At 42.1% G+C, this 12824-nt stretch overlaps 1 protein-coding gene across 4 annotated transcripts in view; it reads right to left on the bottom strand.

The window, feature by feature from the left end:
- The window catches only part of cadm4 (cell adhesion molecule 4), a 141441-nt gene that overhangs the window by 4548 nt on the left and 124069 nt on the right, over positions 1 to 12824 (bottom strand). For 3 of the 4 annotated variants that reach the window (XM_019267174.2, XM_019267175.2, XM_010743997.3), the window contains exons 6-7: positions 7909 to 8081; positions 1349 to 1459 (exon numbers count right to left, since the gene is read on the bottom strand). In XM_019267174.2, the coding sequence (XP_019122719.1) occupies positions 1349 to 1459; positions 7909 to 8081 (284 nt within the window). The remainder of the gene's footprint in view (positions 1 to 1348; positions 1460 to 7908; positions 8082 to 12824) is intronic. The other variant, XM_019267176.2, reaches the window with a different exon arrangement.

Consider the following 12824-nt stretch of genomic DNA (forward strand, 5'->3'; position numbering starts at 1 on the left):
CAGTGCTAATGCATAGAGATCAGGAGAGAAAGTGATGGAAGAGGTAAGAGAAAGAAAGAGGAGCCGGGATTGACAGCTGAGGAGGAGACGGTGTGTTCCTGTACCCGTTGTTCTCATGGAGCATGAAGCGCATCACATTCCTGCTCCTGTGTATGATCGGTTATTGGTAAAGTGAATATTGGTGCATTTGCAGGCACATGGGACTGTGATAGGATCGAGCAAGCAATATTTCACAGGGGATGAAAAAGCAATGACCCAGGCACTACACCTTTACCTCACACCACCCTGTTCTTAATCCACCGCAGCCCAAAGCTCCACAGGAAATGTCAGTATCAAAGTGGGTTATTGTTTCTCCGAGGAGCCACTCAGATGATACATCAGCATCAACTAAACATTCGCCAAAATATTCAACCTGTGACACTTTATGACATCTTCACATATGCCCAGCAGGTGAGCATCCTCTATCCGCCGCAGACGGCGGCAGTGGAAACAGAAAAACAAGAAGCTCCCGCTTCCTCCGCTTCATCTTGCCTTTTAAGTAGCAATGCAGGGGAGACAGAGAGCAGGCACAGGTATGGAATGAAAACAAAGAAGAGATACCAGTGAACAAATGTGTTTGTGTGAGTGTATGTATGAGATAAATAGATTCTGTAGATGAAAAGAGAGAGAAACTAGTGAAACACACACATACACACTCGGGGTAGTGCAGAGGAGCCTTTCTCCTGCTGCGTAACATTCATCTGGGAGAATACGATTAGACAACCACCTGGATCCCTGATCTTTCTTTCTCTCACTCTCCCCCTCTCTCTCTTTGTATGCGTGCATGTGTGTGTGTGTTTATGAATGTGTGTGTATGCAGAAATGGTTGTGTGGCATCTCCAAAGCCCCCCCAGAGGCCAGCGTCAGTCAGCTAAAGACTGGGTGTGTTGCCAGTTCCTTAAACTCTGAGCGCAGATTCATCAACAGTACCCACCAAGCACCAAGAGACCCACCCTGGACCATGCGCACACGAACACACATATACACAAATGCTGACTGGGCAATGTGTGTGTGGGGAGCATCAAATAGCCAGTGATAAGAAAGAGAGAGAGAGTGAGAGAGTGGGTGGTTGTGCACGGCGCACGTCCAAGCATCTGCAGGCTCATGAAGATGCAGGGCAAAAGAAGGTTGCGGTAGAAAAAGTGTGCATGTGTGTGTGTGTGTGTTGGTGTGTGATGGTGCGTGGTGGTGTGGGCCACCTGAGAGTCATCAGATGAGTACGGGAGTGAACGACAACAAAGGAGAGCAGGGAAGGACGAGGAGAGATGCAGGGTAGCGCAGGCAGAATAGTAAGGTGTGTGTGTGTTACCTTCTGGGTCCGGGGCGAAGCTGGGTGTTAGGAGGGTTGGGGTGGTGGAATGGGAGGTGATTGGTTGGGTGGTAGGAGTGGGAGGGACCGTGGTAGTGACTGACACATTATCTACAGACAGACAGGGAATGGGATAACACAGACATACACAAAATGCTATTATCTACAACATGCAGTGACAGTTCAACAAAGGTGTTGCAGGGTTTTATAGCGAGGTTACTACTATCTATGAAACATTACACATGCTTTATTAGATTTGATTAATAACTGAGGTTCCGCTCTACCTCAGCATCCCGCTTGATAATCATTGGACGGTAGTCTCAAAGACAGCTCGTCTCTTCCAATGAATGTTGAGAGGGAGGGAAAGACGTAAAAAAAATAAAAGAACTGAAAGGAAAGACTTATTTCAAACACGCTCATCAGCAATCGAGGCTGATGCCATTTCGATACCAGAGACAAATGTTACTAATTATTTTCCCAAATTGGCCGTGTGTGCGAAATGGAATCGATCTCGACCCCTGACAAGAGATAAAGACAAGGACAAATGATGTTCCCTGGCAGCTGGGGGGGGTTAAAGAAGATGTTTACAATGGGAAAGACATGCTTTAAAGCGTCGGCTGAAGAGAATTACACCTGGCAGATTGACATTCATCTACGAGGCAACTGGAATATATAGAAACACATTCTCTATCACTGACACATTTTCTATGGTACAATGGCAGAAGAGACAGATACATTGTCTGTGACAGATGCATTCCCAGTGGAACAGCGCCATGCTGGGACTGTCTCATTCAATGCCGAACAATAGCCTGGATCTTGACACATTCTTCGAATCAATGGCTGAGATACAATGGTAGGTAGAGAGAGGTAGAAAGAGACAAGTTCATATTGCCGTTAAAGACAAAAATAATGGCTGACAAGAACTAAAAGGGAGACGGAGGAGTGGGTGCGAACGTGTGCGTGCGAATCAGCACTTTATGAGCGAAGAACAAGCCGCTTCATCAAACAATCTCCATGAAATCACAACACGCAAGGTAGTCCATGTACTCAAAGCCTCAGGACACACACACATGCACACAAACACACACACACACACACACACACACACACTGCCCTTTCTGCTCAAGAGTAATTTATTGGTAAGTATTCCTCTGTCTCTTCTCTCCCTTTCTCCCACTGGCCCTGAGATCATCAATCTCTTTTTGCACTCTTCTTATGTCAGCACTATACCCCCCTCCTGTTTTTATTTTTTATTTTTTTTCTTCGAGCCCAGCATGGTCTTCCCTCTCTCAGCAAAGAAACGTACATGATGCGCAGGTTATTATGTGGGAAAGACAAAGAGATGAGAGAGAGTTTTCTGTGAAGCCAAAGAGAAAAGAAGAGAAAAGTGGAGCAGAGAGATGATTTAAGTGTGTGTGTGTGTGTCTGCCGCTGCTCTCTCTAAATGAGCGTATATACCTGTGTTTTGCACATGTGTGTGTGTGTGTGTGGACAGATGTGGTAGTCACTTGAGCCTGAGGATTAATGGCCCAGGTCACAGCACTAATTAACTGGATGCTGATTAATTTCTCTTGACTATCACGAATGACCTAAAAATCGTTCTCACCATTTCCAACTTTTTCTTATCTTCCTACCAACATCTCTCACTTCCTTTCCTTGTTAGTCTTCAGCCAAACTCTCTTCCTCTCATTTGCACAGCCTTCCTCCTTCAGTCTCCCTAATTCGGCTGCGTCTCTGGTTTCATTCCTCGGTGACGACGTTCCCTCACTGCCTCTCTTCAACTTAATTAAGGAGAATGCCATACAGCTGTCGTTCTCTTGGCCGATAGCGTCCTTTTTTCTCCCACCCAAATCATATTGTTATTCATTAACACTATGTGGCTGCCAATCAGGCACGCAGCCCATGTTATTTCCAGGGATAGATGTGGTGGCACTTCCGATAATGACGTTTCTCCTCCGTATCTCCTTCTCACAGAAGTGCGCCTGAGGATACTGCTCCACCATTTTGGATGAGCCCTGTTATACTTTCATGTTCAATGCTCCTGATTATAAGGACCTTGTCCAGAATAGCGTTGGCTCCGGCTGTCAATCAGTGCAGAGAATATTAGAAACTGGTCAAAGGACCACTGCTGAGGCCATAAAGGCCAACACTGATTGGTTGAAACTCCTTGAAAATACACTCAGGTATCAATATAAGTGCACTGTTTTCTTCCATACATGACATGAAGGAAAACTAAATTGACTCTGTATTACATCTGCCTGGCTTCCTCCCCTACTCACCCCCAGCATTTTCCACTGTCATTCTATGTTTCTTTGAAAGTCTCACTTCATTAAATGGAGGCCTATGTTTTTCATTCCAATTATCCTGACGGCTCATTACAACAGCTGAGGAGACACGGTCTAATCCCCGGTCACCTGGTATCTCTCGCTGTGTACCAATCCTTTCATCTTTCTATCACTCCCCTCTGCTTTCTATGAAATCTTCTGTAAAACCATTAGTATATCTATTCTTCCCATTGCTCACTTCCCGTTCTGTTTCACAATAACGGACACACCTGCATATAAGTATGTTACATATTATGCAAACTAGCAATTCTTATCTCCCTATCTCTACCTCAGCCTCTCTTTTTGCTTTTTTTTTCCTCCGTCTCCCACACTCTCTCATGCAATTCAATTCTAATGGGTTTTATTGGCTTGGCGATTCATCTGAGTGCAGCAGCTCAGTTCAATTACATAAGGGAGCCCTCCAGGCTTTCACCAGACAATCTGCAACATTCTCCTCCCAGTCACGAGCACACGCATTCACGTGCACCCTTGCGTTTACACACACATGGACAAAAAAAAAAAAAATCCAATTTCTCCTTAACAATGGTGGCACAGAGATGAAACAACCAACAGAAGCCACATCCCTCTACACATTCTGCAGATACTTACTGAGTGTGTGTGTGTGTGTGTGTGCAATGTGTATGATTGCGTATGACTGTGTGTGCTGCGTGATTCATTCAAAACAATTTCTCACATTTATATCATTAGTGACTTGTGGAAAGTTGCAGAAAGTAATTTCATCGTATTAAGTGGTGCACACACTTACATGCACACTAATGAGAAAAGTTTCACTCACTTTCCCTAAATCATAAACACATCAAAGCACACAGGACACCCTCACACGCAGCATACAAAAGTATGACCAGTCAAATAAAGCTCAGCTTCATGGCGTCACGTCTTTGCCGTGGCCCAGGCTCCCTGGAGAGATTTTCTACCTCTAGCTCTCTGTTCTCCTTCGCCAGCATTAAGCCATCTCCCTCCATAAAGTGGCGGCACCTAAAGCACCTACTACAAACTGGCAGTCACTTTTTGCCTGAGTTTGTACCTAGTGTACAGACCCTGATGGCTGATAACTCTCACAGAGGGAAGGTTGACATGAAATGAGAAGGAGAGACGAGAGAGAGAGCACCGGTAGTTTTCCTGCACCTGCAATAAAATGGTTTCTTTTCTGCTGACTCATCTTTTACAACACAGATCCTCCAGCTCTACCTCCTTGCCCTCTTTCCTTCCCCAGTACACCCTGGAATTCCCTCTGGAAAGGCTGTGAGCCAAGCAAACTGACATTACGTTTATCTGTCAGGCTGCGGTGCTGAGTGCATCCGACCTCCATCGTCCTTTTCATCCCTCCATCACTTCCTCCAAGCCTTCCCCTTGCCTCACTCGGCCCATCTGTCCCTCCCCCAACTCCTCACTCGGTAACACTCGCTTCTCTCTGTGGTATATTCTCAAGCCTTCTTTCTTTGAGTAAAGACACTGAACTGCAGCTGAACTGAGAACAGAGGTCAAACCGGTGGCAAGGTGAAACACAAAGGATGTGGGAGGACTGGGGAGAGGAAGTGGACAGGTGGCGTAAAAGAGGTGAGAGCAGCAGGCAGAATAGAGGAAAGGAAGGATGTCGAGGAAAAGAAAGGGAAGGGAGAAAGGAATAGCAACAGAGCACAGAGAATAACTGAAGACAGGGGACAGAGAGAGAGAGAGAGAGGGAGAGGTTGAAATAGTTTTGACTGAAACAGAAAATAAGCTTGCAGAGAAGGTAAATTGAGGTGCAAGAAAAGGAGTCACAGGAGACTGTATCTATTTTCTATCTCTTTAAGAATAAGTGAAGAGCAATACAAAATGAGACGTTCACTATTACTAAAAAAAATAAGACACCCACTGTTAAAACGTGGGTGAGAAAAAAAGGAACACTGTGGATAAGTGATATGAGCGATGAGTCATCTGAACATATTTTACAGAGTGAAATCATATTTATTTCCAATACTGACTGGTGAATTTCACAGTTAATCGTCGAAAATGCAGCAGCTCACTAACACCGTATTAAATCACCCATGGTGGTTTGTTGTTTACACTCACAGTGATGTACAGAAAACACACTGTCTTATGTAGCATTCAAGACACGTATCGCTGGAAACATTGTAGTCTGAATTCATTTGACATTTCTTGAGGAGGAATTAACACCACGAGTGACTTTCAGTCTACAGATTAATATGATGGCTGAATCAACAACTCTGAGCTCTTTGAGATAAAATTTAAAACAATCTGCCTAGTGGGCGAGTACATATTTCTTGTAAGTACAGCAAACCAGCACTGATGTGGAGCTACATCAGGAGGATTTAAGAAGCTGATTGCTGGAAATCCATGGTGCAGAGCAGAAGAGCTGAAGCTTGGCTGATGAAGGTTATGTGGATTTCTGTTCATTTATAGATTTTGGGCAAAATTTCTTACTTAAAATATACCCTCTTTAAACAATAAGAGAGGATGAGGAGGGGGGAAACATGATAATCATAATTAACGACCAGCATAGAGCAGCGGCATGAAATAAAGAAGATAAATGATGAAATGTAGGACAGGGAAAAAAATGGCACAGGGAAAAACAAATGAAGAAAACAGCCAGAGAAAATGATGAGGGAGGATGTTGAGGAGGAGCGAGAAAGACAGAACATTTTTCTTTAGAGGTGGCAACGCACATCAGAGCTCCACGTGTGTAACCTTCTAGGACAGAGAGAGAAAGACAGAGACAGAGAGAGGGAGGGAAGTGGGTGGGGATGTCACCTTTCATCTTGCCACCGTTGCCACCCCTGATGCCTGCGGAAAGCTGCCATTATGCGTGGCGTTTGATGCTCGGCGTGGTTGTACAGGAGCGTCTGTGACTGTCGATTCAGTGTGTGCGCGTGTGATGGAGGGAGATAGTGTAAGTGTGATGGATAGATGAGAGGGTGCTAACCAAAGGCAGCCTAAAAATGTTACATAAGATATCATGTTTCTGTTCCCTCCATCCGTTCCTCCGTTTCAGATCTCAACATCACACACTTGAGTGCAATAACATGAGCAGCCAGCAAGGGGGGATGAAGCTCAAAAAGGGCAAATCACCTTAGTGACAGCAGTCATGTAATTAGGCCAAACCACAAATGCTCTGGATGTGAAACCGTAGAAGCCTCTGATAATAGCTTCACTGCTTTTCCATTAAAATCTTTCAATTCCAATTTTGTCTGTTTGACTGCAAGTTTACTCAGTTGTTCCACGCGTGTATTACACGGCATTAACGCGCATCAAAACCCTGTTTTTCAAATGTGCTTCAAACTCAGGGAGAAAGTTGGACAAATTGTCCTATTTTCTGAAAAAATAACTTCATGGTGATACAAGATCTCCATATTGCAAGTTCCAACGTCATCCTCTCCGAGCCACAGCATGCAGTTTTTTCTGGGTCAACCTTCATTAAGAATTTACCAACCACCAGTGAATCTAGGTGCAACATCTTGGAAAACTTGTAAAACCTGACAACAAAAGCTCCTTGTTCCTCCACCCTCTCCCCGAAATCTCTGCTCATGCAACACACAGAGTTGATTTGCCTGAATTTTAAATGCAACAGATGTTCCACTTGCTTTTTTTTGCCAAAAATCCAGTCTACATGTCATATTTTTCTATGTGCCCAGGGTGATGAAATTCATTTAGTGCAATCACAACATCTTGACTCTTTATTTATTGCACTTGGAGATGTAAGTTACTCTGAATTCCCTGAAAAGAGGATTGGGTCACAGCAGACATGATAAATTGGTTCTTTATAAGATATAGCCTGAATAATGATGTTGGCGACCAGTATCTGAGCACGGTAGCCTACGAATCAATATCTCTGTTGAATCAATTGCACAGGAGGTCTAGCAGAGGTTTCCTGCTGTGTAGCGAGTCAGGGAAACAAATAAAACTGAAAGACAGATGAGACAAGCATCATGATTTAATGGGTCTATTGCCCACTGCCAGAATAGCCAGGCTCCGAAGACTCTGGGAAGATAAAAGGATCGATAAAGTTTAAAAGATTTCTCCAAAAAACTCATCAAAACACAAGAACAAGAAATGTTACAAACAAAAGATCTATTGAACACAAAATTATTCAGAACAGTTAACAATTGCCAGGGAGACTTGGACGGGGAATGAAAACAATAAAGAAAAAGAATCAATGGAGCAAACTTTCAAACCACTTGTGGAAACTCTAAGAAAACCTGCAACATGGTTACTCACCATACACCAATAGGGTGTAATGATCGGCAGCACGTCCATAGTTGTTCTGGGCCTGGCACAAGTATGTCCCGTTGTGTGATTGGCTAAGACGGGAAATCTGAAAGGTGGGGCCAGAAATCTCTGACCTCTCAGGTAAGGTGTCGTTAATCTTGGACCACTGAATGGTCCTCGGCCTGAGGGTGAGAAGAAGGAGAAAGATTTAAGGAGAAGAAGAAGAAGAAGAAGGAGAAAGTGCTTTATTAATCCCACATCTGGGAAAATTTAATTTTCACACTCTGTTGTTGTTATTCATTGCACACATAGGTCTGAAATGCACACACCCAGGGCAGACATTCATTAGTTGGAGTGATAAATAATCAATAGATACATTCATAAATGAAGGTCCCATATTTTTTACTTTGCCAGTGTTTTATTTGAAGTTTAAGTCGTGGTGTTCTACTAAAAACAATCTCACTTTAGTTTAATATCTCCCCTCACATCCACAGCAAGACTGTTTTCTGAGTGATGCATGGCCAGACCCACCACAGATAATGGATTATAGCCCTACTGGAGGGCATGGCTGAGAGCATTGACTGTATAGTTTACAGCTTTTTAAACATGTTGAAGACAGGCTGTCAATATTAAACCTTTAACATTATACTTAGTTGGAGCCATAAGAATTCAAACTTCAACTCCAAAAACTTGACCCTGAGTCAGATTTGCATTCCCTCCCACATGCATGCACACTAATATGTACAAATACCCGACAGCAACAGCATGATATGTAACCTCTACTGCAAGCCAATTAAATACAGCTATATTTTAGATTGACACATATTGTATCACATATAATAATTACACAGACTTATTTAATTCAGTTCAACCTTTTCTATCTACAAACAGCAGTGTTAGACAGCAATGTATTATTTAGTAGCCTAGTCAAGTCAAGTCAAGGACTTTTAGTAATGTATTACGATTTACTTTTGTCAGTATTTTAAATTATAGAAATATTCATTTGTAAATGTATCAGTCATATTATATTTAGTTTACTTGGTGCACAGATTAGAGGTGTGGGGAAACAGTTCTGCCTCTACTACTGTACAAGAGGAGAATAATCTCTATAACTCAAAGTCTTATTGCTGCAAGTGTCAGCTACTGGTTAATTCAGGACTCACTTGTTTTTTTCATAAATGAAGGGCGTGTGAAGCCTGCAGCTACGCTCTGAGCACAGGACTTATGTAGTCTGCAGTCAGTTGACCTACCCAGCTGCTGATGGTCAGTATATACCCCTAAAATGTGAGCTGGCTGCTTGTTAAACCACAAGGTCTCATTTTCTGTTTCTACATGGAACATCTAAGTTTCTTGTTTTGTTTTTTTACTTTTAAAGTCACCTTAAAAGTCACCTTTAAAAAAGTGATATAACTTAGTACATTTGCTGTTGAGTAATGATTTAATTAGTTTTTCTATGAAGTAATAAGTAAGTGACTTGCCCAGCACTGATAACCACACGATTAACATAATGTGTAACTACCTCTACTTAATGCAAGTAACAGTCTGCTAGTCTTAAATGCATTTAGCAAAAACTGAAGCGCTTAAGGGTACTAAAAATGAGAAAGTGAAAAGAGACAAGGGATCAAAGCACAGGCACCGGGGGATTCTATAAAAAGAGAGGTGAAGAAGGAGAGTAAAGAAGCCCACAGGGGGCCGATGACACGAGAAAAAAAAAAAAAAAAAAAAAAAGAGACTCCGAGAAACGAGCCAATGGCAACAGAGGACTGCATCCTGACAAATAATGAGGAGATGGATGGTCAGGGGGCGACAATCATGTGAAAGAGTTGGCAAGGGGGAAAAGAGGGCAGATGGGAGAGAAATAGGGTGTCAGAAGTGCAGAGAGGATGAAAAAAAAAAGCAAGAGGAATGACAAGGATTGAAAAAGAGATACTACAGGTAAAGACAGAAGAGAATAGAAGAGATGGCGCAGTGGGAGATGAAGGGAAGGAGCGGGCAGACAAAATGAATTGGTCGTGAAAGACGGGCAGACAGAGGAGACAGAAGGTGCGAGGATTACAGAGACATCCTGGCAAACAAAACTGTGTGTATATGTGTGTGTTTGGCTGAGTGTCATGGCTCATGCCACCCTGGCCAGATTACAATCCTGACTCATCTGGGTTCTAATCCCTAAGGACGTCTAATTAAACCTCTTCTTTGCTTAGTCACACACACACTCTCTCTCTTAAACTGCACTGATTAAACATGCACAAAATCACAAACTTTTCCTCTCTCTCCATCTACTTATACTCCCACACACAGGAGTTCTTTCAAATGCTAACAGACAAATAAGCAGGCAATTAAGTAAAATGACTAAATGTCTCCATCTCTCTCTCTCTCATCATCCTAATAACAGACAAACAATGAGTGTAACCCTTCACCAAAAGGAAGTGGCATATAATTGGTCATTAATACTTAACAGGCAGTTAACTGGGCCAGGGAGCAAGCAGGAGGCTGACAAGGGGACTGTAACGTGTATGAGTGTGTGTGTGTGTGCAGTACAGCATGAGATGAGGGTCAGAGTCCAGAGTGGCCCGCTGTCCCATCTCTCACTGTCACATTCATGTGCATGCACCACACAAACACTACCACACACACACACACACATACACACACAGTGTCCCCAACCACCCGTTACAAAGCTTCAGTGGGGCCATAGCCAATATGCTTCTCAGCCAGTCCTCACTGTGGGATTTCACTTAAGTCATCACACACACATAAACACACGCATGCATGCAGTTTGGCTGCATGGAGGTTTACTGGGGAGCTTTAGTGGACTTGATGCCCACAGACAGACGGGCCATCTAGGAGAGGGTTTAAGAGCTTAGGACCCAATACCCCTCTGGAAAGTGCACAAAGGGCTGTGAACACACTAGAAAAAGGCTTTGTTTCAAAGCAGGCTCTTAAAAGTTGTTGACTGCTGATTGGGTTTTGTAGCCATCGCATACAGTATCACATACAGGTTTATGATATGTCCACACATTCCACATCAGTTTCTCATATACTTTTACACTCTTCTCTTTTTTATACCTCTCCCATATGGAGCTAATCTTCTCTCTCCTCCATGCAATAAAATATGGATCAGGTGGTTTTTATCTGCCCGTCCAGTATTAAACATCAGTTGATATCACAGACTGCACATTTCTTCAGGTTTTGATGAAACTTTGAAACACAGTGTGTCTTTGGCACTGGTGATTACACACACATTGTGACTGGCTTGATGATAGTATCAGGAGAGACTTCAGAGATATTGTTCAAAGTATACTGGGGCGCATAAGGCTTATGGCAACAAAAACTTTATTAAATGATAATGTTTTGACCGTCTTTTTAGTTAAATGAAGCCAGTCAAGAAATAAAAAGGCTCACATTCTCTTTCTGAGCACAGGCTGGGAAGGCTAGCTTCACACTAATACATTATTATTAATATATAAAGAAGGCTAGCTTCACACTAATACATTATTATTAATATATAAAATGTATTAATGACTGCATCAGTAATAACAAATAGTAACATATCAGCATAACACTACAAATATCTGGAAAAATATGGAAAAATGGTTCAGTTATATCAGTTGATTAAAAATAAAGATACCTGTAAGAGAGCCATACACACATATATTATATTATATCATATAATATCATATCATATCATATGAAGCAGACATATTAAGACATATTCAAATACAACTAAGGCTTGACTCCTCATTAAGTCCTGATGGTTTAACAGTGTTAAGTCCATTAATCCAGAAAGCTTCTCTACGTTTGATGGCGGTGTTAATACTGTAATTTTACTTGTGATAGATTAGACACCCTTGGTTTAACTTCAATTATAGTTCATGGGATGACACATTTGGGGATTGATTTCCACAAAGGGAGCCTGCATCATTTGTAGAGGACAGCGTGTGGTCTCATTTCATTTTGATTGTCTGTTTCCTATTCATTTGCTAGAAAGGAGTTGATACGCAGTTGCTGTTCCTTTCTGAGAACGGTTGCTAGAAAGAATCGAGAGATATTGCAGCAATTATAGGGAATATATTGAAGTTGGTGGAGATTAGAGGTAGTTGGTAATTACTCAAGTTTCCAAGAAAGAGCCTTGTAATTATGTGTCATAGTAATTATACAGAAAGAGGTCAACCTAATGTTCATTTTAACAACACATGATACAGAGAAAAAAGGGGTAAGATCTTTTGCAGCTGGCTATTTTAAGCTACTTAGGGAAGAAGCTCATCCATTCCATCTTTTTTTTTTTTTTTTTTTTTGGATCTCTATTGAGGGTTGACAAAGTGCACAAGTTCTCCTTTCAGTGCTGCCCTGCTTTACTCTTGCACATTTGGTAGCCGTCCAGAAAATCCAATGATTTCTGCTGCGGCCAGTGAAAAGCTCCACTAGAGCAGATAAAGGTTACTCAAGGACATGTTCTCAATAGCTATTAAGAAGATTTGTTTTTGTGCATGATGGATAGTAAATTACTTGGAAAATAAACAGCATATATAGTAAGGCAGTCTCTGTCACAGATCACCTGTCTGATTCATCTTAGTGCCCATAAATCAAACTTTAGGCAAACAACCTTTTGGTAGCGCAGCTTACTAACTCATTGGTATATCTGTGTGATCTGTTTGTCGGTGTGTTTAGACTCTAAAAACTGTTCTTTGCCTTTTCGTTTCTGTTTTTTTCTATATATCTTCATTACTTTTTTAAAAAGTTGCTCTGAGAAAATCTATGGAAACATCACCACATGCTTAGCAACATCACTGGTTTAACTTCTGCACTGCTCTTTACAGTCTGCAGTCACAGCAACGTAGACCTTTGTCGCAATCATTTCAGGTTACTGAATTCGAAGCTTATTCTACACTCGCTCTGGGTAAATGTGTGAACTGAACGATTTTACC

This window comes from Larimichthys crocea, chromosome XIII (genome assembly GCF_000972845.2).
Source record: "Larimichthys crocea isolate SSNF chromosome XIII, L_crocea_2.0, whole genome shotgun sequence".
Taxonomy (NCBI): Eukaryota; Metazoa; Chordata; class Actinopteri; family Sciaenidae; genus Larimichthys; species Larimichthys crocea.